Source organism: Apaloderma vittatum, unplaced genomic scaffold, assembly GCF_000703405.1.
Source record: "Apaloderma vittatum isolate BGI_N311 unplaced genomic scaffold, ASM70340v1 scaffold6004, whole genome shotgun sequence".
Lineage (NCBI taxonomy): Eukaryota > Metazoa > Chordata > Aves > Trogoniformes > Trogonidae > Apaloderma > Apaloderma vittatum.
Genome location: NW_009714362.1, coordinates 10,803 through 38,798, shown reverse-complemented (window position 1 = coordinate 38,798; position 27,996 = coordinate 10,803). Strand labels below are relative to the sequence as shown.

At 38.3% G+C, this 27,996-nt stretch overlaps 1 protein-coding gene across 1 annotated transcript in view; it reads left to right on the top strand.

Annotated features, from left to right (window-relative positions):
- LOC104273401 (receptor-type tyrosine-protein phosphatase delta) overlaps positions 1-8,207 on the top strand; it is a gene marked incomplete at its 5' end in the record, with an annotated part of 83,425 nt that extends 75,218 nt beyond the window's left edge. The window contains 3 exons of the mRNA XM_009868732.1: positions 1,774-1,928; positions 4,454-4,589; positions 7,998-8,207. Of these exons, the coding sequence (XP_009867034.1) occupies positions 1,774-1,928; positions 4,454-4,589; positions 7,998-8,066 (360 nt within the window). The remainder of the gene's footprint in view (positions 1-1,773; positions 1,929-4,453; positions 4,590-7,997) is intronic.
- Between the last annotated feature and the right edge of the window lie 19,789 nt (positions 8,208-27,996).

Genomic DNA, 27,996 nt, shown 5'->3' with positions numbered 1-27,996 from the left:
GGACTTAAGGTTTTCTTTCTTTAGTTTAGAAGTATGTGAGGTTATTTTGGAGAGAATCAACCTATTGTTGTGTCTTCTTGAGCAAAAGATATATAGTAAATTTAATTAATAAATATGTATAAGGCTGTCTGAAGGATGGAATTTCGTTATGTCTTCTTGGAGGTAGATGAAATCACAGAGGTCATTATGAGAGAAGTCTGCATTAACAAAATGGCATTTTGATAGGATATATTAAGTTCTTTGTGTTGATGCCCACAAGAAATAGAATTGGATAATTACTGTTTAAAAGTTTGGGTTTTTTTTAAGCAGGCAAGAGTGTTCCACAGAAATAGACTACTAAATTGTTGCAGTGGTTCAGTAAGAATCAAAGAGATAGTAAGTCAAAGAAGCATATGTATGTCCACTCATGGAACAGTGGCTATTAGAGACATACATTTTCTGGTTTCCTTACTTATCTGGGATATGGGAGGCAAAAACGCTCAGTACCACAGGAAGCATAAAGGCAAAGTATTGTTTTTTCTTTTTTTTTTTTTAATCACTTGTATTTGATTCCATAGGTTTGTAATAGCTGAGTGCTTGTGGTAGAGGGAAAAAAAAAATTTAAAAAAAATTGTTCCTACTTCTATCATTACTTGTACTTCTTTTCTGGAGGGTGATCTTCAATAATCATACCAATTACTCCTAAGTTTCACTTGGCAGAAGACTATTTTGTGGAAGTGGGTGCCTAGGAAACAATGTATCTAGAGGAACTAGTTGACATCAGTGGTTCATGTGCCCATGCTTCTATGCCCTTCAGCCCTTCAGCTGTGCAGAATGACAGGATCAAAATCAGCAAGAACAATGTCTGAAAATTTAGAACAAATCTATTTTATCCATTTGTACTGTATTTTTCTATTCCTGACTGTTTACACATTAAATAGACGTATAGGAGAAGTTGTCATTTAAAACTTCAAATGGCTTCATAACAAAAAAAACCATGCTGCGGTATTCTGCAGTTCTAAACAATCTCGTCAGCATTCCTAAACAGGGAATGAACAGCTTCAGCTGATTTGTTTTGAGGAAGAAAGCCCTTCTCAATTTTTCAGAGTCCAAGGTGTTAATGAATGCAATTACAATGATTAAAAGGAAGTTTATGGTTTGTTAAACGACTGGTTTGTCTTGACTTGTCTTCTTCTAGGCAAATGTCCATCTCATAGAAAGCACCATGTTATTAAAGATTTCATCCGCAAAAAGGGCAATGACTAAATGAGTCTTATCAGTGAAGATATTCCTTCTGTGCAGTAGATGAGCATATCTAGGAAATGGAGAGTCAGATTGGATGGCCTTATTCTGCCTGATCTAGATTGAAAGGAATTTTGCAGTCCAAAGTATTCAAAACAAAATTTAGCAAAAAATAATAAAATTGTGTAACTTGGTGATATTGTTCTGTCTTTAGCCTCAGACTTGTTTTTTACCCCCAGAAAATGTCAGAAAACTCCCCCTTCCAGTAGAGACGGGAATCTATGTAATGTTAATGAAACTGCACCAGCAGGCCATTGTGTCCAAAAGTACCAGCCAGTAGTGTAATTGAGAGAGTCTTCATAAATGTGATCTTAGCCCTTCCTCACTTCCTCTCAATGTCCGTGTATCGTGAGTTAGGGCTGTACTGCAGCTACTCAGGCTACTAGCAGTGATAACAGCTTGTTTTGTGATTCTCTTTCTGGTTTTTGGCTGACTGACTTCCAGCCACTGGAACATGCTTTTGGGATACATTATTTGTGTCTTTTGTTGAAGGATGGCCAGTCCCGAACAGTGAGGCAGTTCCAGTTCACTGACTGGCCAGAACAAGGAGTGCCAAAGTCTGGAGAGGGATTCATTGACTTCATAGGCCAAGTGCATAAAACAAAAGAGCAGTTTGGTCAGGATGGACCAATTTCTGTTCATTGCAGGTAAGTAAACAAAGGCTTAACAGAACTCATATGCAGATTCATTTTTTTCTAAAGTTGATTTCTGGTTGCAGCAAAGGTATGTATGTAAATAACTTTTCTTAGGTGAACTAACATAAAATGTAATCAAATAGAAGATCTAAAAAGGAACACACAGGACTGTTTTACAAAATGAGAACTTTTCGGTGATGTGCCATTTACACACAAGAGGTTCTTCTGAAATAATTTTTTTTCTTGACTTAAAAATGTCTCTAATGGTGGTTAATACAATCTGGTCAATGCTACACACAGAAAGCAGTAGGAAGAGCCTTATCACAGGCTGCGAAATCCGGTGGGTTATTTTTCTGCTGGTAACTAAAAGTGGGGCTGTTCCATTGGTGGGAATTATTAGCTGTAAACAAGTTAGATACACTTCAGTGACATACTAGTAGCAATCAAGGTGAGACCAAAAAAAAAAGTGGCAGCTATCTCAAGAAAGGGAATGGAGTACAAAGGAGTGTTTAGAAAATTTGCCTTTCAAAAAATCATTGACGCTGAATCCTTGAGTTCTGACTTCAGAATGTAATGCCCATTTTTTGATGTGATATCTTCCCTCAATTCCTTTACAGTTGATATGCAGATGAAAACAGCTTACAGGATGTGTAAGAGTAATCCAGGGTGGGCTTTTTTAATATCCCTGTATTTTTTATTTATTTTCTGTACAGCACTCTAGAGTCTATAGCAGATGGCCAAAAATAATATCTTTGTCTTCTATCTCTTATTTAATAAATTGTTTTCTATAAATTCTGTTAGGATTTTAGATGCTTTAGATTTTTGCAACATTAAATTATTTTTTGCTAGATTAAATATTATTTATGTAACGGAGATGCAAAATATTGATATGGGTTCCAAGTCCTTCCTACAAGCCAAGTAATACCCTAATACTAGCATAAAGACATAGTGAACAAGTTTACTAGCACATATGAAAGTACAGAGAAAAAGATATTCTCATTAGAATCATTTAGGTTGGAAAAAACTTCTAAGATCATTGAGTCCTTCCAAAGCCAGGAGCAACCAGAAGTTGATAAAACACCAGTGTGTTTTAACAGAGTTTTTTATGCTCCCCCGATCTGAAAGAAAGACAAAATAAATATATTGGACTACTCAAATCCTACTTATTTTTGTGTACCTAATAAGTTATATGGCCTGCTAAAAAAGAATAAGGTCTCATAGCTGTGTTTGGGATTCATTTGGCATGGAAAAATGAAGGACAACTGTGATAACAACAAGCCTTAGTCTTCCTGTAGTGAGTTTTGAGAGCACAGGAATGATAAGCAATATTTATGTCTTTATGAAGACACACATAAGAAAACAAAGTGATAGTTTTTTTCTCAGTTCTTTGTACCATGCAAACTTGTCCACTTGTAACTGCAATGAAATACTGTTTGCATTATGTTATGCATCCCTTCCAAGTGGGTGTCATCTTTCATGCCGAAATTACAGAGATTTGTACCCCTGACTTTGGTAGAATCAAAGACAAATCCAGTATAATTCATCATGATTTGGTCTTTAAATGTCTTATCATAATTGTAAAGATAATTTAGAGATTGGTAATGCTAATCATCATTATTAATATTAGTCAATTTACATCAGTAGGAAATGTCCCACGCAGATTAGTAAATTCACTTGTTTCTTTCAGGAAGCACAAAATCCTGTGCACCTGCACTTTCCCAGTGCTTGTGTAATTATTGTAGTAATGCTCCAGTTTGTACCATGATGAGTTTTTAAGTATTTATGTTGTTTAATTTTAATAACTGACAACTATTGGGTCTACCCATCACAAGAATTTCTATCACTTCTTGGGGGTTTTAGCTAATAACAGGAACCCAAGACAGATCAGAGGGCAAACAAGCCATATATTCAAAGAAGATATTTCACACTAATATAGATGACATAGTTTATACATAGCAATATTTTGAAAGGTAAGGATCCAGACTGCTAGACTTGTGTAAAAGCTGTGTCTTAAGGTTTTTGTGCATTCGTCATTTAAACTGTTGTGTGTATGAGCAATTTCAATATGAAGTAAAAATCCACTGAATACCTCTAATTCAAAGTAGAAGGTAGACTAACACACTGAAGAGGCACAGAACAGGGCATATACATGAAGGAGCTAAAGTAAAGGAAGCAGTGAAATACATTTTGGCATCTTTTTCTCTTGTCAGCTCCAACATAGTTCATGGGCAACAAATGTTCTCATTTTCTTTCACCATGCACTGATTACTGTGTATCTGGATGAATAAACAATGTCACTTTGCAATGAAGACAGAATGTACTTAGTAGCATGTGAAGTTTGCTTGAGCATATTTGTGCTTCCAAATGTGATGTGGTAGTCTGCTCTGGAATTTTGCATAGTGAGCCCTTCTCCATATAGAAATCTGTACACATATGGTGTGTTGTAAGCACAGATAATTTGTCAGCCAATTCTTTCAGCATTAACTGTCAATTAACATTCCTTTTTCCTTTTTTTTTTCTTTTTTATATTGCGACAGTGCGGGTGTTGGGAGGACTGGAGTATTCATAACCCTGAGCATTGTGTTAGAAAGAATGAGATATGAAGGTGTTGTAGATATCTTCCAGACTGTCAAAATGTTAAGGACGCAGAGGCCAGCCATGGTACAGACAGAGGTGAGCAAAACAGTATCTATATACAATAGTGATGGAAAAGAAGGGGTAGTTCCATAGTCAAAATCTGTATAAAATGTACTTAAATTTATATCTTAAGCCATATAGTGACTATATGACTACAGTGTAAAATCTAGCATAAAGGTACTACAAGGACCATTTCCTGTTACAGCAGTAGATACTAGAAGAAAGAATATCATTTCATTAGTGTATCCCTGTTGTGGTTTGAGCCCACACAACCAGCAACAAGGAACCACACAGCCACTCAATCACTCCAACCGCCTTCCTTTGCAATATGAGGAGGAGGAGTTTCAACACAATTCTTGAGGATTGAGATTAAGGAAAGGGAGGGCTCACTCACACTTACAGGCATGGGCAAAAAATGGAGCAGATGTGGAGAGAAAATTTAAATTTTATTTAAACACCAAAAGCACCACCAGCTTAACCAATCAATTAAATCTAAGTAGGACAGTGAGAAAATAAATAAAACCAGATCTAAATTACACCTTCCCCCTACCCTTCCCTTTCCAGCTATCTCCTCCCCTCCAGCTGTGCAAGAGTGCAGGGATGGGGATTGCTATCTGTCCATTACACATTATCCATGCCGCTCCTTCCTCCTCAGGGAGAAGGACTGCTCGCAGTCTTGCCCTGCTCCAAAGTGGTGTCCTTCTTATCGGTATCAGCCCTCCTCAAGCTTCTTCAACATGAGTCCATCCAACATGGTTGTGGTTCTCCCCAAATTGCCCCAGCACAGGCCCCTCCCACAGGCTGCAGTCCTCCCGATGACAGACTGCTCCAGTGCGGCTTTCCCTGGGAGTCATGATGTGCTTCAGACATGGTCATCTGCTCCAGTATGGGATCCTCTGTGGACTGCTGCATCTTGGATATCTTGCCACTGCTAGTGTCCCTGGTATGCAAGGTCTCATCCTGCCATCTCACCACAGGCCTCAGCAAAGTCTCTGCTCCAGCGCCCTAGTCCCCCTCCTTCCTCACAGACCTTAGTGACCACATGGTTGCTTCTCCCACCTCCCCTTTCCACTCCAAAAGAAAGAACTCCCAACACAAAGGAATGGAAGTTGCCCAGCAGGTTTCCTCCTCTTAAGTACATTGATCACAGAAGTGCTGACTGGCTCAGCCTTGGCCAGAGGTGGATCTGACTTTTACCTGAGGGAGGCTCTGGGAGCTTCCCACAGGAGCCATCCCTGTAGCCCCACCCACCACTACAAAGAAACCCTGCCAGATACAAACACATCACACTCCTAAGTTATGGTAGTTGAGGAAAACGGTTTTCCAAGGAGCATTGCCTGTTTTTATTTAAACCTTTTTTCCCTGGCAGAAATATGTGGTAATTAAGGAGCAGGTGAATCCACTGATATTTTTTTTTTGTACCGGGAACAAAGTGTTGTTCATGGCTTCAGGCTGACGCTGTATTATTTTCATGGCTTTCTTGACATTATGTCACCAGGCAAGTGGCTGTTTGGCCTGAAAATCATAATGGTAAATTCAGTGTTAAGGAAAATTATATCATAAATAATTTCTGTGCTAGCAAGAATGTCACAGAGAAATAAGAAATGGGACAAGCAGTATCATCTGATTTCCTGGGCCTGGATGCTTGGAACTGTGCCATGTCGTAAAGAATAGTCAGACATTTTTAGTTGTACTTCATTTCTAGTGAAAGTTCTGAACAGGAGATTTTAACTAAGCCAGAGCAAATAGGTTAAGAGAACCATGCAAAAGGGAAAGAGAAGATAAACATTTTAGGTCATATATTTATTTAGTCTGATTTGATTGACATTGGCCTTTAAATTACAGTCTGTGAAATACAAAATCATTTTCCAGAGTTTGTGATTTTCCAGAAGAAAATTAAATGTTCAATAAAAGGTGGATACTCTTATTTTTAAGAAGACAAGTTCATAAAAACTTATATAAAAAATAAGGACACTTATTTTTGAACTCGTCAATTGGCCAAGTAAATCACTGTGACCAAAGTGAAAAGTTAATTCCATTTCTTTTTCACTGCCATTGTACTTCTGGATAAGCAGAATGAAAAATGACTGCTTTCTCTTTTTTTGGTTCCAAGAAATAACTACAGTATACAGAAAAACTATGCTTCTTGGAGCCTACCTGACAAATACAGCATTCAGCTCTGCAATATATTCTCCCTCCTCCTACTCTGACTTATTTCTGTAGGCTACTCTTCATCCTCTCTGCTGAAAGTAGAAGTGTGTACTCATTTTGTTCAGGATTCTGTGGAAAATGAATCTCTCATTCAGCAGTATAAACTGCTAGGAAATCTAATCCTTATTCAACAAAGCACTTGAACTCCATGTGGTCCGCACATATACTTAAAATTAATGCATATGCTTAATGCATTCTCCCACTGTTCCAATAGAAATCAGAAATCATGATTAGTGATCAGATTGCTACACTGAAGCAAGTACCTGATGATTTCCACAGTTAAAAGAATTTTAACTGTGATTTTAAGAGGTATAACATGTGTGGGATTACCACTTAACACTATCAGATAAATAAACAGACCTTCTCAATATTTTGGAGGGCTTTCAGAAGCAAGTTCCTTTTTCTTTCTTTTTCTTTTCTTTTTAACATGTGAACCCTGAGTTGCAATTGCAAATTAGTATACAAATGTGTCGATTTAGTATAAGTGTGCAATGTCACATAAAGATGCAAAAGGACTGCTCTGCGGGGGTGAGAATAATATTAAATACCAAAAGGTGGATTCACCAGAAGTGTAAGCAAATCTCTTGACAAACTGAACTTTTCTCTGCTTCCAGGTGTAGGTTGAAATGCAATCTCGTTTGTGTTAGTAAGGTGCTTTACCTGCACATTTCTGTCTTAGACCCTTTTCTTGCCACAGGCTAACATATCTGCACGTCTTCATCAAAGCCTATATTACTGGAAGGCTGGGATTTGCTTTGCTTCCCTAACATGATTTTTAACGTGGTGGTTTTCCATACAGCATTTGGTATCAAAGCTGCAATGGATTTTGTCACTTAGTGTGCTGTATTTACTATAGAGTTAATTGGATATTTTGCCACTTATTTTCAAATACATAGGGGAAAAGTGTCTCAGCCTGTTCGCATAAGAAGAAAGCCTTATGCTGATGTTGTATTAATCCAGAGTAACAGTCAGTAGGTGGGTATTTAGTCTCTGCACTAAAAGAAGCTACATTGTGTGGAAAAAGTTATTGCATTAAACAAGTATCTATCTTCATCTGTTGTAACTCAGACTGGTTTTCTGTTGATGTCAGCAAGAGAATATTGCTGAACTGCAGATGCCTCTGTGGTATATTTGTCTGTACTCACAAAGTATTCACTCTTAGTTGAAAGAAAATAGAAATCAACCAGCAAGGTGGCTTTCTGATGCCTATGTTTTCTATCTTTCTTTCTCCAGGATCAATACCAGTTCTGCTATCGAGCCGCACTGGAGTATCTGGGCAGCTTTGATCACTATGCAACATAAAAACCCATCATGGATTTTTATTGCAGGCCCTTCAAGATCCAGAGAGCCGCTTCTGAGCCATATGATGTGCTTTAGAAGTACTTCTTAACTCTTAGCTAAGGAGCGATTATTGGGGATATATAAAATAAAAATTAAAAAAAACCATCAAAAACAATGGGGATATATACAAAAAACAAAAAAAAACAATCCCTATTCCATGTGGACCAAGAAGTCACAATTTAATAACCTAACCATAATAAAAGAATCCTGACCACTGAGGCGTCTGAAGGATCTCATTTACAGATACCTAAATGGTGCGACATTGGTTGAAGTTAAAGGGAAGAGGAAATTAAGGAAAGAATGATCATCATGTTCAGGATTGCATGCTTTTGCAAAGATGAATTTTGAGAGAACTGCAGTTCAGTGAAAGATGTTTGTGAAAAGGTTGAGTCCTGACTTTTCAAACAAAGTGAACTCTTTACTTCAGCATCGCCCCTTCCCATCATACTGCTCATCATAACACTTTAGGGAAAATGTGGGAATGTTAAAAAAGAAAGTCCTTGATTTAGTTTTTTAGTATTGTAAAGATACTGCTGACCTGTGCTTCATTTTTAACTGTGTAAACTTTTTCCTTTTTTTAACAAGAGTTTATCATTCAATGAAGTGAATTAAAAGGTTACATAACAGTTAATTTTTTTGTTTAAAAACTGTAGATTTTTTTTAAGCTGTAGAACTGTTATCTGTAATATTGTGCTGTAGAAATGTTAAATAATTTGAAAATTTGCACATTTTTGTGCAGTTCTATATTTATCTACAGTACCACAGTCTTGTTAGATATTACTTTTACAGTTTTGTTTGTTTTATTTTTTTTAAGAAAATATTCACTGTATCAAAATGGGGCTTTTTGGTTTCTTTTGGAATCAACAGGGAGGCGCAAAGTATAAAGCTGCTGCTAACACACATACACACATGCACACACATGCACATGCACACTCACACCCTCTCTCTATATATAAAAGTATATGTATGTATTACTGTCTACCCTTTTCTAACTCTCTGTGTAGTTACAGAGATACAGATAGGTGGATATTCACACACATACACATAAACATATAAATTCTTCCATATCTGGATTTATCAAAGCATTGGGAAAGTTTTCCAGCATACTACAATTATATGAAACTGCTAATTGATCATCTCTGCATTTCCAAGTCCCATAAACTTCTGTTTCAAAGGGAAGTGAAGAATGCACATCATTGATATTTGAATATCATCTCTATCCCAAGTATTTCTATCCACATTGTCACTTGAACACACATGCACGCACACACATGCACACACGCACACAGAGTATGTGATTTAGGCTTCCAGTGAAGTTCAATATTTGTAACACTATAGTGCAATAAAAACTCATATTATTAAATGTAAGAGGTGTGCATGTGGGAAAGGTCAGTGCATATCCCTTTAGGAGGGGAGAATGTTGTAATATACTAGGTATTAAGATGTTTTAAAATTGTATTCAATAGTATACTGTCTATAGTGTGCGCTATATAATTTACATTTATAATATGTAACAGGGCAAAGCCAAACACACATTGCTCTGTGAAATCAAACATTTTGTGGCATACAGCATTGTTTGGGGATGCTGGGTTTTATTTTAATTTTACATTTAGAGTGCCTTATATTTGATGCCTATTTTGAATAGCATTTCTTTAAGTTAGCCTTCATTTGTTCAGTTTATTCATATCTCTGTTATTCTTTTCAAACATTTTAATACATGTATCAGACAATTTTGAAAAATATGCATTTCCAGTTTCTAATCAAGTATGGATGGTAATAAATGATAACCCAAAACACATGGGTAGTCAAGGCCCTTTATCTTTCCATATTTCCAAAACCAGACCAGCTCAGAAATTAAAAATCTATTTCTCATTGGTTTTTCAAACCAACTGTGTCACTGGTTATAGCGGTATCGTGGCAGAGATGTAGCAGTACACTAGCAGTAATTGACATTAGCAGTGCTCATACATTTTTCTCTTTTCTTTTCTTTTTTTTGGGGGGGCGGGCAAGTCCTGCTCATTTGCTTGTGTTGACAGATTGCTAAAGTCAAACCATAGTGGGAGATTTCATGTAAGGCTAGCAAGACAGACCACAGGACGTATTTGAGAATGACACTAGATTTTCTTCTAGGGGACAAAGAAAATTCTGTAAACAGCACAAAGTATGTTTTGAGATTCTTAGCAAGATGCCATTTACATTGACCTCAGTTTCCATCATGTCTTCTGCCATTGTCAGTACATGATTATCAAAGGAATTCTTTCTTTGGGGTTTCAAACTGGAGCTTAGGTATGGCGTGCCAATGTGACTTCAACTTTTTTTAGTTCTTCTTCCACTTTTACCGCTACTAGCAGAAAGGAAAATACAAAAGACCAAACTCTAGCAAGAATTGTATTTGAGCACTTTTTTAAAGGAAAAAAAATCACAACAAAAATATAAATATATATATGGAATAGTAGTATTCTAGAAGGCTACCTCAGAATGAGATTCTGTAACTTACATCTGAATAAGAGAAGAATGTGCACTATGCTTCTTTTCTTCTTCTTTCTTGATTTGTATTTTAAAATAATTACTGAAGTGCCCAGTTACCTAATGTGGTTATGTTCATTAATTCAAAGATCAGAAAAACACAGTGATCCGAAAGGCATTGTTTTGGAAACACAGACTAGGTAAGTTTCTTGCAGACTGGATCTATGAGAGAATCAGAGCATTCTCCCTAGCAGACTGTCTTTCAAGCTCCAAAGCTTCTGAGGGAATTGAAGAAACAAAACAAGACAAAACAAAACAGAGCCAATTTGTGAGCAAAATTGTTGTACAACTAAATAGTCCTTTTAGTTTTTCTCTTTCTTAAGATAACTGTTAGCATCATTGATGTGCATTCCACTTTCTGTATTGTTACATATAGTCCTATATTTAATTTAAATTGTGAGCATCTTTGTCTACATACATCATGCATTTCCAAGCTTAAAATTGGTTTCATCAGCATAACCAGTATGGTGCTATTATGTTTATATGTGTAATTATGTCTAATTCTGTGATTAGTTGCAATGGGCAACCCCCTCCCCCAAAAAAAATATAAAAATGATTTATACAGAAGTTTAATTTAGCTCTTTTTAAAAAAAATTATTTGAGTGATTAGATAGTGGAGAGGATAGCGGGGGGAAGGAGTGGCCCTCGAGAGAGATTTGCACTTTCTATATATACCTTTGTACTATGCACTGCCCTATTGATTCTACACCCAGTAATGTTTAAACTTGAACCCATCTGTAAAAAACTGCTTATAAAATCCCCTTGTGTGTATTTAAATGACAGAAAACATGTAAAAAGGAAAAAAAAGTTTGCAACTGATTTTTTCCTTTTATTCTCTTCTATTTCTCTTTTTTTTTTTTTGCGTTTATGTTTGTTTGTTTGGGTTTTTTTTTTGGTGCCCTGATACTCCACAGATATCAGAAGGCTGCAGGTCTCATCATAACCATCTGTTATGTGGCTTTGCCATTCAAGCTTGGAGTGTCTTTACAAAGATAATAAAAAATTGTGTTCTTTGCTCTTGTTTTGGATGCATAGACTGAAAAATTTAAAAAATTACCTTGTAAAATGGCTTGTTAAAAAAGATACAATTACCTCTAATTAGTAGTACGCGTAAATGTTTTACAGAATGAAAGGCGTGCTTTTTATTTTCTTACTTCGTTACATTGGTGGCGAAAGAAAGTCTGTATGAAAATCAGTTCTTTGCTGACACGAGTTCCATTTGTTACAAATGAATTCTAATAAAATGTCAGTGTTATGCAGGTCTGGTTTTCTTTCTTAAGCAGTACTTCTGAAATAAAAACTTGTTTGGTCTCTCTTGGTGATAAAGGAGTTTAATTGAAACTACAAAGCAGTCATTAATCTTCTTAACTAGCAGCTGGACAGTGGAAAATGCATTCTTAGGTTAGCAAGTATATATCATTTTCAGCAGCAAGTTTTGAGCCAGCATAGGCAAACTCTTTGGCATAAATTCACATAGTTTCATGAATTTACTTGAAATTGTCACCCTTCACATGCTTCAGGAGTTCCCCTTTGTGCTGTAGGAGTATATCATTACACTGAGAAAATATACTTCTGTCTGTTCTTAGGTGCAACCCAAAGAAGGCAAAATATCCACATACCTGTGGCGAATTGTGAATTTTTCAGTCCTGCAGATTTGTCAGGTTCTGAATTAAATCCAAACTCACTGGTCAGAATTCAGTTACTGAAATTGTGACGAACACTCATGACAGACTTTTGACTCATTTTTGCTGTGCGCTACGTGTTCAGTGAGTGCAAATGTGGGTCTGTGAAACTGCTATCCAAATATTCTGCAAGTGTTTTCAAACATTTTGGAAAAGTTTTAGATGAACGTGCCAAGCTACAAGGGGCATGGCATGGCAATCTAGTCAGGGAAAACATGAAAGACTCTTGCTCAGTTTGCTTGTTTTGAGAGAGGGCAGGTTCTGTCTTCGAGATTATTTTGTTAGTAAGGGAACACAGCCTATCAGCAATTAGTAATAAGCAGATGTTAGCAGAGAATTCTCTGTACTGGAAAGATGTACAAAGACAATAACATTAGATTGATTTCTAAGAACTTCTGTTGTTCTTAGCCTAATTTCCATGTTAAGGTGGTGATAATAGTGTAAATGTGAAGCCATGTTATTCTTACAGAGTCTTATTAATATTTTCCACTGACTTCGGTGGATTTTACAATTACTGGTTTGCCAGCTGCCTTTTTTGCATAGTCTGCAAGGTGGTTTACAGTTGTTTTATGTAAGGGTTTATTTAACTATCTGAGTGGCTTTAGATAGTGCCCTTTATTATCAGCTTTGACTTTGGATATTCCTGTTCTGTGTGCCTAGCTTGGGCCAAAATAAAGTTTGAAAATGAACGTTGACAGATTTGGCTATGTATGGGTTAATAAATTTTAATGGATTTTGACAAGACTAGTTCCAATTCATGCTTCCTTCACCCAGAAAAAAAAAATATGTTTTGTCGTGTACTTTCAGATCATCGAAAACAAGTAATGCCATTGAGATGTGAAAATAACCCATCTCAAAGCTAGACAATAGCTACAGACTTTCAAAAATTTATGTCTTTTAAATATTATAGAAACAGTTGGACCAGATTCCTAGAATCTTTGATGTTCTTTCACTCTGATATCTCTCAAAATGAAACAGTTGGTCCTGGTTCTAGAGCAACTAGGGAGGATTTCTTTTGTATTTCTTTTCCCACTGTCTGCTTCTCCCAAACTGTGAGCTTAGGATAGAAGGGACCATCTAGTAAAGTATAAACAAAGTATTGATAAAGTACTGATAAAGAATATGTAGACAGAAGTTGCTCACTAACCAGAGTGTCCAGAACCCAACAATACTCAATGAAACCTAAAGAGCTTTACAGCCATCACTGTTCAAGAGAGGAACAGAAAAATGTTCATAGAAATTGCTGAGTTCATTTTGCTTCAGATGTGTAAACTAACCTACCAGCAATAAATTACTTCCTCTTCTATAAAACTTAACATGAAAAAAAAAAAATCTTGCCTGTGGATTTGCTGAATTCTATGAAAAAGGCTTGTAGTTTGAAACCTTGAAATGTAACATCTTCAGACAATCCAACTTCAACAATAGCATTGGAAGAAATTCACCAAAAGGTCCACAGAAGGTACCAATGTGGCATCAATATGACTTGCACTGTCAAAATCTATCTCTAAAGCAGTTTCAGAAGTGTGAAATAGTGGTACCTTTTTCATTTTGTCACTGTACCTGGGGAAATGAAACATTGATAGGGTATGAGGCTATATACCTGTAACAATTTTTTAAGACCTGTGGCAAGTTTTGTAGTCATGACTAGTCTAGTCTATGTCTATGTCTATGTCTATGACTATGACTATGACTATGTCTATTTCTATTATTTCTGTTTATTTCTATTTCATTTGTTGGTGGTTTAGTTTGATTTGTTAGTTTGTGGGGTTTTAAAAATATTTTTTATTCCATCCTGGTTTTATTTGTTTATGTTATTATCTTTTATCTTGGTTTACTTTTAAGGAGGGAATATTACCGCTGTGCTACTGGTTGCAACTATTTGGAATGTGTCTTACTTCAGAAACCAAAGGCTTTGAGTAATGTAGTTATACTGATATTCAGGAGAGAGTATTTTCTTTTTACACTGTCCTGTGTGTTTTAAACACAGGTTCTGTCCTCCAGCTCTGTTATGAAGAGTACCATAGTATGATGAAGAATATTTTTCTATCACTAATTCACTGAGTTGAGATGGGAGGAAACATCTGCTGACTAGCTTTCTGAGGAAAGCAGAATGATAACCTGCAAATGACACATTGTAGTGAATAGAGATCATTTTGCATCTAGACTATAAATAGGGTGCTTTTGAACCCAAAATGCATTCAGCTTGCTTCTGTCAGCAGAAGTCTTTATTATTGTAGCAGGAACAAGCAAACAACCTTTCTTTGCCAATAAAAGCACAGTTCATTATATATTCAACAGCCTTATTGGTTCTCAAATGTAAATCTTTAAAGTCAAACTGCCTGGAAATGCCTTTCCTTCTATCATACATAAAACCAAGAGAACAGAATGTAAGATTTTCTTCACTGGAAGAAATTATCTGAAAATACAGAACTATTACTATACTTCTGATCTTCAAAACTCCACATTTTTCTTTTGAAATTTTGTAGAATCTAAAGGATTTCAATAAACCCTACTGTGGTAGGCACTTTACAAAAGAAAACAAGACGTCATCTAGAGGTTGTAGGTGTCATTTCAGAGTTTGTGAGGCAAATCGATGTCCTCGCTGAAGCCAGACCAGCCAGCTAGTACTACCACTACAAGCCATCTTGTTCAGATACCATGGTAATTCAAAGCAGGCATGTGAAAGCTTGCAAAAATCGGTGGCTAATTCTGGGTACTATCTGCTGAACACAGATCTGGCAAAATAACCATCTTTCACTGACAATGGTAAGATCCTGTAGTTCTTTTCCACACACAAAAAAATTTCTATCATATTAGTACAACATCCTTTCAGTAGTCCACATTTCCAAAGAATATTTTGCAAACATTTTCCAAATTCACACCATGTGAATTCCTTTTATTCCATTTCCCCTGTAAAACCATGCTTTTCTCTCTTCATCGAATTCTTGTTCTTTCAGTTGTCCTTTAGAGTTTAGTCCCTGACAGTTTTAGTGAATTGATACCCAGTTTACAGCAGAAAACTGAAATGACAGAGTAAGACCCAAACCTACATATTCAGCCTAGAGTGAGATATATATTCAGCTAAAAAATTGATCTTAACCATTGTAGAATATGGCTGCAGAGTAACTCTTACATAATGAGTAGGCAACATGGTGGAGTATCTCTTGGATAAGGAAGAGGAAAAATGTGGGCACCTATTTAGCTCTGATATATGTACAGAAGTAACATGATATTCCAAGTGGTATTCTGTCATGTTTTGAATTTGGTTGGTTGTAGTTTGGTTGCTGTTTTTTTTGTTTAGTTTGATGTGGATTTTTTTGGTTGTGGCACTTTTTTTCTTGTTTGTTTGGGGGTTTTGTGGTTTTTGTTGGTTGGTTATGGTTGGTTGGATTGTTTGTTTGATTATTTGATTGTTTTTAAAGGTGATATTTGTTTCTATTGAAAATCAATACCAATAAGTAGTAGTTATTTTTAGTGCACTGGCCCTTAGCTGGGTTGAAGTTTATTTTCTTCATAGGAGCTCTTACAGTTGTATATTTTAGATCTGTGATGGTAACACTGGGATGTTTTAGTTCATGCCAAGCAGTGCCTTTTCCATTTCTCACTCCATTTCCAAGGCATTTCCCATTTCTCACTCTGCCCCACCAAGTAGGCTGATGGTACAGAAGCAGCTGGGAAGTGACACAATAGGGACAGCTGAGCAAGGGGAAATCCTATACCACATGCTCAACAATAAAAGCTGGGACAAAGCAGGAGGAAGTGGTAATGTTCAGAATTATGGTGTTTGTCTTTCCAAGTAACACTTATGCATGATACCCTGCTTTCCTGGAAAGGGCTAAACACTTGCCGATGGGAAACAGTGAAGGAATACTTTACTTCAATTTGCTTGCACATATAGCTTCTGATTTACTTATTAAACTGTCTTTATCTCAGCCCATTTTTCTCACTTTCTGATTCTCTCCACATCCTTCTGTGGGATGGAATGAGCAAACAGCCCTGTGGAGCTTAGCTGCTGGCCAGGTTTAACACACAATATTTGGTTACTAATTGTTTACAGCCAGTTGTTACTTCTAAGGTGAACGTTGACAATAAATTGCATCTGATGCTCCTGGCAAGCCAATTGCAGAAAAGCTTTTCCTGCAAAATCTGTGAAGATGGAAGAGGAAGAATGCAATGGTCAAGCCAGCGAAACAGAACGTGACTGTCTAGAAACTGCAGATAATGAGGTTTGAGGGATAAACAGTGCACCAAATATTGCCTAGAAGTCTATTGCTACAAATTCTATGGAAAAAGTACAGGTCTGCAAACAAACCTCACAGATGAGGCCACTGGAACTTCACTTAAAACCTTGTGCTACTGACATGAAAGTGCACCAGTACTGGTCTGTCTGACAATTAAAGAAGTAATCCTGAGTGAAAGATCTCTAGGAGGAAGTGGAATAGCTACCTTCCTTTCTGCATGCTACTACTTAGGTCAAATGCATGTATAAATATGTTTAAATTGAGATATTATCATATTATTATCATATATATATTGTATTATATATATTATTATCATATATATATTATCATATATATATAATATTTCTTAAATATCATATATATATGAATCATCTTGAAGTAAATAAAATTCTAAATTAAATAGAAAATATTTTTTATTTATTTTTAGCTCCTTCACAGGATTTTAGCTAAGTACTATCAAATAAATAATATCTCCAACAGAAGTTATTAGTTAAATATCTGTTGTTTGGTAACTTTTTTAAAGATTTAAAAAATCTATGTAGGTTTGTTATGTCTGAATCACTTAATACAGATACTCTTTAAAAGTAATGGAAAATGAATCTATGCACTCTGTGTGCAGATGAGTGTTTTCCCTCTCTAAAATTTAAGACTACTCAAACTGAAATCCTAGAGATTGACTGGAATTAGAAATACAGTTAATTTATTCCTTAGAAGTGTTTTTGCTGCAGTAATATTTCTTGTCAATGTCTTCTGAGGACTCAGTTGGACATAGTCCTCCACCTGATTACAAAATTGATGTTTTTAAACAGAGTATGTTGTGCAATTGTGTTAATTTCATAATCCCTAGGAGTAAATTCTGAAAGTAGTAAAAGGCTAAATACATGCTGAGAGTTAAATTCTTTTATACACACACAAGATATACATACACAAGGTATAGAAACAAACACTAGATATGCTTTTGCATTTCAGTTTTTTTGAAGAGTTGCCTTTTTTTTTCCAAAGGAAGAAAGAGGGAGGTGCATGAAATAAACTGTCTTAATGGTACCTACTCTACGTAGTTGTTGACATCTTTCTAGTGTGGTTTATACTTTGACCTTGCCACCCTTTTAATAGCTCTAAGAGAGAGATTAGTATCAGTAAGTTTTGGTATTTTTGACAGAAATTTCCTCTGTGCAAGGATTTTACTTGCCTGTAAGCACACATCTACATCGATCACTATAAAATAGGACAAAAGGATGCTAGAGAATCAAACAATATAAATTCAGGATCAACAAGTTCATACTAATCCATATAAAATGGAAGGGCAATGAAATTTAGTGTAAGCATAAGCTTTGCAAACAAAAGTTTCTCCCTCCCTGTCTCCTTTCATCAATGTAATAGGACATTAAAACTGTTCCTGAGCCAAATTATTTTATCAAAGGGAGGAGAGAAGAAATGTAAGTAACAAAATACAGCCTTAGGAAGACCACATTAAACAGACAGGAGAAAAAAAAAAGGATAGTGACTTTATTTCCGCTTGGCGCTAGTTAGTTTGTGGGTTTCAGTATCCGTGAGAAGAGTAATGTAAGGAATCTTTAACCAGGTAATGTCATGGAGTTATGACAATACTTAACATGAAATGATTTCAAAACAATGCTGGAAGATTTGTCCTTTGATCTGCATGAACATAAAACAAAATAGGTAACTTTTCCCAAGAGGCATGCAACTTCTTCCTAATTCTGAAGGGCAAAAGATGTGTAAAGATGCGTATATATTTCCCATGAAGCAGAAGCTGAGGGTTTTCTGGCCCTATATGTGGCATACAGTGGCTGCTGAATAACTTAAAATTTCCCTCAGTCAGGCAACTTTGAAAAGGCTATTTCTGAACAAAAAAACCCCTGACCTAACAAAACCATGTGGTACATGTATTCTCCATGGCAGAGGTGTTTAACAAAAAGTTTCACTCATTATAGTGTTGCGACAGGCTTCTCAGCCTCTTCCATATTGAATATATCCTTGTACGTCACAGTCCATAACTACTCCTAGCAGTTCTGTGATGTACTGAAATATTATTCAAATGTTGTGCCTGCAAACTGTACAATATTGGCCTATATATGCACGTAATGATTTTCTCCAAGGCTATATACTTAATTGTCAGCTAATTGTGCATATGACTACTACTAGGACTATTTTACGTGCTGATGTATTTGGCATCTAATGCAACAAAAGTGCAGCTCTAACTCAAACTATAGCTCCTGTAGGATGATTCTCGAAGTAACTAATCCCCTGCTCGAGTTTTCAGCTATGTCTGATGATGTAGGTGTGTTCAGAGCAAATTTATCAGAGCCATCTACATGTTACAGTGGGAGAACGGCTAGAGATTTTAGCAAGCAGCCCAGATTCCCAGTGGCAAACTGGTAGATTCCTCAGCATTCTGAGATAGCTCTCAATTCTTTTTCCACCTTTCTCTCTGTCCGAGCCAGCAGCAACATAAGGCCTTTTGTACATAAGGATAAAAAGAAGGAAAAATCTCCTACTTTATGTTGTCAGATGAATCTGGGAAAAGCCTAGCAGACTCATAGTTGCTGGGAGCCCAGGGTGCTGGCAAGATCTTAATTTTCCTCTCATAGCTTACATCGTTCTGCAAGAACTGCTGTCCATCCAGGCTAGTAGAGATGCAGCTCATTTGTGTTTGGACTCATCTGCATTGGTGATGGTTTAGCTGTAAGTTCATGCACTTTAGGGAATCCATAAGTACTGGACTCAAGACTAAGGATTACACTAAGTAACAGCCAACAAAGAAATTTGGCTTTGTTCTTACTAGGTGATATTTAGGCTTGAAGTGATCAAGAGCTGCATCCTATTAAAATTATCACTCAGTTTGATTCCAGTAGGACTACTGAAATATTGCTGGAGGCCTGTAAATAATTATGTACCCGAGTCAATACTGGGTCCAGTCCTGTTTAATACCTTCATTAATGATCTAGATAATGGGGCAGAGTGTACTCTCTGTAAGCTTGCTGATGGCACAGAATTGGAAACAGTGGGAAGAGGGGTGTGCTGTCAGTCAGAAGAATATCAGTAGACTACAGAAGTGGGCCAACAAGAATCTGATTAAGTTCAGTGAGGAGAATTGTAAAATCCTGCGCCTGGGGAGGAACAACTCAGGCAATGCAGCTGGGAAGCAGTTTTGCAGAGAAGGTCATGGGGGACTTGGTGGACACTAAGCTGAACATGAGGCTTCTAGAAATGTGCCCTTGCCACAGGGAAGCCCAGTAGTATCCTGGGCTGCATTAGACAAAGGATTGGCAGCAAGTCAAGGGGGTGATCCTTGCCCTCTCGTCAGCACTGGTGAGGCCACAGCTGGAGTGCTGTGTCCAGTTCTGAGCTCCTCAGTACAAGAGAGACAGGGACATACTGGAGAGGGACCAGCAAGGGGCCGGTAGGATGATAAAGGACTGAAGTATCTCTCTTGTGAGGAAAAGTTGAGAGAGATGGGACCGTTCAGCCTGGAGAAAGGAAGGCTCAGAAGGATCTTACTTCTGTATACACGTTCCTGAAGGGAGGGTTGCAAAGGCAACAGAGTCAGACTCTTTTCAGTGGTGCTGAACGACAGGACCAGAGGCAATGGGCACAAACTGAAACATGGGAGGTTATTTCTGAAGATCGGGAAACACATTTTCACTGCGCGGGTGACTGAGCCCTGGCACAGTTTGCCCAGAGAGGTTGTGGAGTCTCCATCCTTGGAGATAGTTAAAAGCTGTCTACACATGGTTCTGGGCTACCGGTTCTTGGTGACCCTGTTTGAGCAGGGGGTTGGAACATCTGACTCACAGATGTCCCTTCTAAGTGTAACCATTTATGTATGGGACATAAAATTGGCATTTCAGAGTTAAACTTTAAATTATTTATCTTAAGACTGTGCTTCTTACCTCATTCAATTTCATGTTCAAGATTTGCAGTGTCAAAAGTAAGAAGATAAACTGGAGAATTTTTTTTGTTTAACAGATATTTCTGTTTCTCAAGAAATAACCTTTGACTAGCATCATTCATATACACCTATGTGTATATGTACATAAATCTATACTTAATGTATATATATGAACATAATACAGTGGATTTTAACTTTTGTATTAGCAGGTGTCTTGAATTTTTAGCTTTTCAGAAAATGCTTCTGTTTTCCTATTTGAATATTTGTTCTGTTTAAATAGAACATTTTGGTGGCATCATTTTTAGCTACAGTATTTACTTTATTCTCTTTCTTTTGTTTCTGCAAGACATGTTTACAAAGCAAAATCTTTCATCTTGTCAAACTCTTGACCAAATTTCCTTTCTCAGAATACATTTACATTTTCTTTAATTGTTCAGTTTCAGAGTGAGTTCAATAGAGCCAGGTAACATAAAGCACATTATATAGTGGTCTTAATCTTGCCTGTGGAAATTAATCCAGTATTAGCATTTCTGTATGCATTTCTTACAGGATTGATTCATTACTTTTTTATAAATAAAACTGAAATTATTTTCCTAATTTGCAACTCATCATACACCCAGAATTTTCAATTCTCCTTGCCATAATTCCTCATTAAAATGATTTTCCAATGGAGAGGGATTTTTATGACTGAAAAAATATTTCCTGTCTCATCTGTGAATGTGAGAAAGTGGGGCATGTTTCAGCCCTCTCATTCCCTTTTCTGTTTCTATTTGTGTTCTCGTAAGTTATTTGGTTTCAAGAAAAATTGGCATTTAAGATGCATTTTTTTCAGTGACTCTTTGGCTGTTGTCAGATGTGCCTATTCAGATGAGAGGGAAAATTGAAAGCAATTTCCTTAGAGGTGTATTTTTTGCCTTGGTTAAAAACCCATAGGTTTTTGTATTTGCCTGAGTTAAAGCCATGTCCAGAGGCTAAAATCAAGACTAATGAAAGCTGAAGTCTTACACTGCTTAATTAAAGCATCTGCACTGTTTTCTTTCACTGTTGAATGCTTCTGACAAACAAGTTCCCAGAGCAATATGGATCTGGTGTCTTCCAGATTTTGTAGGTGTTATGTTCCTGGAATGGTCTTAACTTACTGCACTGAATGTATACATTGGTGATGCTTCTTTTCAGACTATGTCTTTATTTCTTTCTTTCAAATGAGAGAAGTAATTATCTATCTCTCCTGTGGTTTCAAGGGAAGCAATAAAAGAACATACAAGCAGGCTGTTTCTAGTGAGAGAGGAAGGATGTTGCATGAGACACCTATATAACGAGGTGCCTCCCCCAACACAGACAGTTTATGTGCAGTCTCTTTTCACCAGGAGTTTAGAGTTCTCAAGGTAAGTTGAAAGGCATTTCAAGCTGCTGAATGGTAATCTCCAGTCTGGACACAGCAGGCTGCTAAAGGAAACGGGTGGTATCAAATATGAAGTAAGTAAAAAAGCCCACTCTCTGACTTCAAATTTAGGTGGTTTTTTTTTAATGGAAAAAGATGTATCATCATGCTTAATTTCTTGCAGAGTGTCCTTTCCTTCAAGTGCACTGATCTGTGGAAACAGATCCACTTCATGAGTGAGTCAGATGACCTGAAGATTTCTCTTTCTGTCATCAGCAGATTGAACCATAGGATTGTCCTTTGTGTTCCTCACACTGGGAATCCAGCAGAGCAGTCAGGCAAGTGGGAAGTAAAAGTGCCAATGTACATATGGAACCCCATAATGCTCAAGTTCTCTCTACAGATTTGAGTCCATGAGACTTGTATGCCTTAGACTGGAATCCATAAAACCAAAACAGCGCAGTAAGCACCTGCTGAATGGGCCAGTAGAAAACAGCAATACGTGTTTGGATTGGAAATGTATTTTAATTATTTGGAACTGTTATACATGGAAAATCTGGAGCAGTGAAAATATCAGTGGATGGTGATGAGGTTAGGGAGCATTTAATGACACTGAAATTACACGTTAGGAGACCTGACAGGATGCACTCATGAGTGCTGAGGGAGCTGCCCAATGCCATTGTGAGGTTGCTTTTGGTTGTCTTTGACAGATTGTGGAGACAGAGGAGGTTCCTGAGGACTAGGAGGGAGCAAATATCATTCCCATTGTAAAGGACAACAGCAAGAAGGATCTGTGGAACTACAGACTCTTGCTCGCTGCTGGTTCTTTCCAGAGCCACAGAATATGTGTATCCTCTGAGTGCTCTAGCTACAACTTTCCAGGGTTCATGTCCTGTTTATTTATTTGTCTCACTTCATTTTCACATTTGGTTACTGGTTCTTCAAACAATTCTGAAAAAAAAATAATTTATTTTCACAGTTAGCATTTCTGTGTGGTCATAAGCACTGTAGTTTTAGAAATACACAGTGTCCTGGAGGAGCACACCAATGTTCTCTCAAAACAAAACAGTGCTGTTAAAAGTAGGGCAATGTACAACATACAATAGACAAAAAGTCAGTCAGGCTGAACTGGGTATCTCCGCCCAGGTGGTGGCAGTGCAGGGGGCTGCCAGGGTGGCCTCGGCACGAAAAGACTGGGGGCTTCCCCGTGTGGGACACAGCCTATTCCAGCTGGTTCTGTGAAAGGACACAGCTGAGACCTTCAGCCACATGACACAGAGAAGAGGCATCTCTATGAAAATTTATTTAAGAAATGATAAAATGCCAGTCAGCAGAGTGAGGATTGCGGAGAAAAAAAGCATGAGGATCAACCCTGTGTACACTGAGATCAGTGAAGAAGGAAGAGGAGGAGGTGCTCTGGGTGCCAAAGAAGAGATTCCACTACAGCACATAGAGAGGACCATGCTGAGACATGTATCTATCCTGCAGCCTTTGGAGGATATTTCCAGAAGGAACTGTAGCCTGTGGAGAACACACACTAGAGCAAGAGAAATGTATGAAGAGGAAGGAGCTGAACAGAGGACCAATTACAGACTGACCCCAAACCCCCATTCTTCATCGCCCTGTGCCACTGAGGGGAGGAGGGGAGGTAAAGCTGTTGGGAGTGAGGAAGTGAAGTTGAGCTTGAGGAAGAAAAAGCGGGGGAGAGTATTGTTTTAATTTGTCTTTTTTTTAGCCCTATCCAAAAGTATTTTTACTGACAGTGAATTTTTCCCCAGTTTGAATCTGTTTCGCCCATGAGAGTAGGGGCAAGTGATCTCCCTGTATGTACCTTGACCAATGAGCTCTTTCATCTTATTCTCTCCCCTTGTCTTGGAGGAGGGCGAGAAGAAGGAAGAGTGAGAAAGAGGCTGGCCAAAGCCAATCCAACAGACAGGTAAATGAGGAATGTTTGGGAGGAGGTTTTGCCATTCCTTTGAAAGTATACCATCTCTTCTGCCCTGTAGATTTTGCAGCAAGCACAAAAAGGCAATAATCGCATGGTATGAGATACAGTAGTACAATGAAGTACATACTCTTCCTTTCTCCCATGAGGCAGAAGAAGATTAAAGTCTTTATTTAGACTCATCAATTTGCAGTCATCTGAGATTTCTAATTAACCTAAAGAAACGGAAATAGATACTTAAAACTGATGAGAGCAGAAAATGTCAGAAATGCATTTTCATGCATACTTCTTGGGTTGGGAAACTGCTGCATGGATTCATGTTGGGGACTGCAAATATCTGTAGGGAGACAGAAGCTCAGAAGTAAGCTGACAGTACGTGAATGAGAAGGTGCTATTAAATTCCACTGGGAAACTGAAAGTGTGCCTGAAAGAAAGTGGATCTATACAGCTAGGGAATGAACCATGTTGGAATGGTAGAACTTTGGTGCTTCAGTAAACAGCTTCTTGACAGCTTGTGAAATGTAAGTTTCATGTGCTACTTCCACAGCCCAACAGTATTGTAAACCTCTTGTGTGTTAGGGTACCAATTAGGCTTTTGTCATCCTGGTGCCACTTTATGCAAGGCACTGCTGAAGGCTACTGTCATTTCTTTCGTTAAGCATACATATACATATACTGTTACTCATGGGATCAATTCATTTAAGCAACTCGGTTAAAGCTGCATGAAATGAATATTCAATTAAATCTGTTTTGGATCTCATTCAGATATTCAAATAAGCTAAACCTTTGGCTTGTTCATTTGTAAAATAAGCTCTTTTATATTGGTGTAAAATGGCTTTTCACAATGGGTAAGCTCTGATCTCTGATCCACACATGCGTAACAACTTGAAGTAGCATAATCCAGGAATCTGAGAAGCTAGCAACAGCATCTGCATTCAATTGTTGCTCCGTTGGGACTTTTCACTCTTCCAAAACCACATTAGACTAGACATGCTTGTCTTGCACGTCTGTGCCTGAAGATAATGAAAATGCAGTATCAAAATGTGGAAGAATAGTTCCTAGCACACCTGATCCTGACTTTCTTTTCTGAAATCCTGGAATAAAGACTGTAAACACTGACTGCGAATTTTCAACTTTTCAGGGGACTTCTTATCTCATGAAGTTTTTGCATAGCTGACTTCAAACACTCATTTCAAAACTTTTAAAGACATTGGCCTTTTTTTAAAAACAATTCTTTCCAGACTTATTAAACCAGGTTCTTAGCTTAAAGTTGTGCTTCACAAAATCCTTGATAACATGTTAGCTGCATAAACTGAAATACGTGAATTATTAGGCTGGTACTACTTTTGGATAAATATGACCAAGGACATGATGGAACAAGGGGAAATTGCAGGCCTGTCATGTTGACTTCAGTGCCAGGGAAGCTGATGAAGCAGATCGTCCTGAGTTCCACTAAGCAGCACACAAAGGGCAATCAGGTGATCAGTCCCAGTCAGCATGGGTTTATGAAGGACAGATCCTGCTTAACAAACCTGATGTCCTTCTACAATGGGGTGACCCTCTTGTTTGATTAAGGAAAGGCTGTGGATGTTGTCTACCTTTAGTAAGGCATTTGATGCTGTTGCCCACAGAATTTTCCTAGAGAAATTGACTGCTCTTGGCTTGGATGGGCATATGCTTTGCTGGGTAAAAAACTGGTGAGATGGCCAAGTCCAAAGGGTTGTGGTCAAAGGAGTTAAATCCAATTGGTGGCCAGTCGTGAGTGGTGTCCCCCAGGGCTCAGTACTGGGGCCGCTCCTGTTTAACATTTTCATCAATGATTTGGATGAGGGCATAGAGTGCACCCTTAGTAAGTTTGCAGATGACGCCACCTGGGTGGAAGAGTTGATCCTCCGGAGAGTAAGGAGACTCTACAGAGGGATCTAGATAGACTGGATTGCTGCGCCAAGACCAGTTACATGAGTTTCAGTAAGGCCAAATGTCAAGTCCTGCACTTGGGCCACAACAATCCCCAGCAGCGCTACAGGCTTAGAGAGGAGTGGCTGGGGGGGGGCCCCGGCACTGCCAGGCAGAGAGGGACCTGGGGGTGTTGGTGGACAGCCAGCTGAACATGAGGCAGCAGTGTGCCCAGGTGGCCAAGAAGGCCAATGTCAGGAATGATGCTGTCAGCAGGAGCAGGGAGGTGATCATGCCTCTGTACCTGGCTTTGGTGAGCCCTCACCTCAAGTACTGTGTCCAGTTTTGGGCCCCTCACTACAAGAGGGACATTGAGGTGCTACAGAGGTGGGCTACCAAGGTAATAAAGGATTTGGAGCATGTTGTCGTACCGGGAACTGCTTAGGGATCTGAGACTGAGGGAAGACCTTATCACTGTCTACAACTACATGAAAGCAGGTTGTAGTGAGGCAGAGGTTGGTCTGTTCTCCCTAGTGGCAAGTGATAGGACAAGTGGAAATGGCTTTAAGGTGCACCAGGGGCACACCTGATATTAGGAAGAATTCTTTTACTGAAAGGATTATCAGGCATTGGAACACCCTGCTCAGGCAGACCTGAAGGTGTTTGAGAGATAGGTAGATGTTGTGCTGAGGGACATGGTTTAGTGCTATTGATAGGGATACGCCAAAGTTGGACTTGATGGTCTTCAAGATCTCTTCCAACCAAAAGTTTCTTTGATTCTATGATTCTGTGTTCTAAGGGTAGACTGTCTAGACACAGCTTCATTGCATTAGGTTAAACATTTGTCTTTCTGGTACAACATTCAGCCAGTGACTAGACTGTATAGATATTCCATGGAAACAGTCTAAGGAGGAACTACCCAGTTTCATTTTCTTCTTTTTTTTAGAAAATATGTTCTAACCAGGAGAGAGCGTTTATGATTACCTTCTGTGGGCAGCAGTGTCAAATGCCTTACTAAAGTCAAGGCAGACAACATCCACAGCCTTTCCTTCATCCAACAAGCGGGTCACCTTGTCATAGAAGGAGATCAGGTCTGTTAGGCAGGACCTGCCCTTTGTAAACATATGCTGACTGGGCCTGATCACCTGATTGTCCTTCGTGTGCTGCTTAGTGGAATTCAGGATGACCTGTTCCATCATCTTCCCTGGCACTGATGTCAAACTGACAGGCTGTAATTTCTCATATCATCCTTCTGTCCCTTCTTATAGCTGGATGTTATACTGGCTGACTTTCAGTCAGCTGGGACCTCCCCAGTCAGCCAGGACTGTTGATAAATAATGGACAATGGCTTACAGAACACCCCTGCCAGTTCTCTCAACACTCTAGGATGAATCCCTTCAGGCCCCGTAGATTTGTCCACATCAGTGTGGAGCAGCAGGTCCCTGACCATCTCCTCCTGGATTGTTGGGGGGACATTTTGTTCCTGGCCCCTGCCTCTTGTCTTGAGGGACTGGCTTCCGTCAGTACAAGTGCTTCTGTTACTAAAGACTGAGGCAAAGAAGGCATTAAGCACCTCAGCCTTATCCTTGTCTTTGGTTACCATATTTCCTCCTAGGTCTGGTAGGGGATGGAGGCTCTCCTTAGTCTTTATTTTTGTGGTTGTTAATCTGTTTATAGAAACTTTTCTTGCTGTCTTTTACCTCCCAAGGCAGATTAATTTCTAGCTGGCCTGTGGACCTTCTAATTATCTCCCTGCATAACCTAACAATATTCTTGTACTCTTAGTACTCGTAGTATGCTACACTCATAGTAGTCTGCTCCCTCCTCCAAAGGCCATAAACTCTCCTTTTTTCCCTGATTTTCAGCCAAATCTCCTTATTCAGCCAGCCTGGTCTTCTTTGCCACCAGCTCGTCTTATGTCATACCAAGATGACTTGCTTCTGTGTCTTTAAAACTTCCTTCTTTAAAAGAGTCCAGCCTTTCTGGACTCCTATACCCTCAAAACTGACTGCCGAGGAATTCTATCAAGTAACCTCCTAAACAAGTCAAACAGTTTTGCTGTCCCTGCTTCTAACATCTCTAAGAATAGAGAACTTAATCATTTCACGGTCACTGTTCCCCAGACAGCCTCCAGCTGCCACATCTTCCAGAAGACCTTCTCTGTTCACAAACAGGAGGTCCAGCAGGGTTCTTTCCCCCATCAGTTCACTTAGCAGCTGTGTAAGGAACTTATTCTCCACACAGTCTGGGAACCTCCTGGGTCATTCCCTCTCTGCTGTGTTGTATTCCCAGCAGGTACCTGGGAAGTTG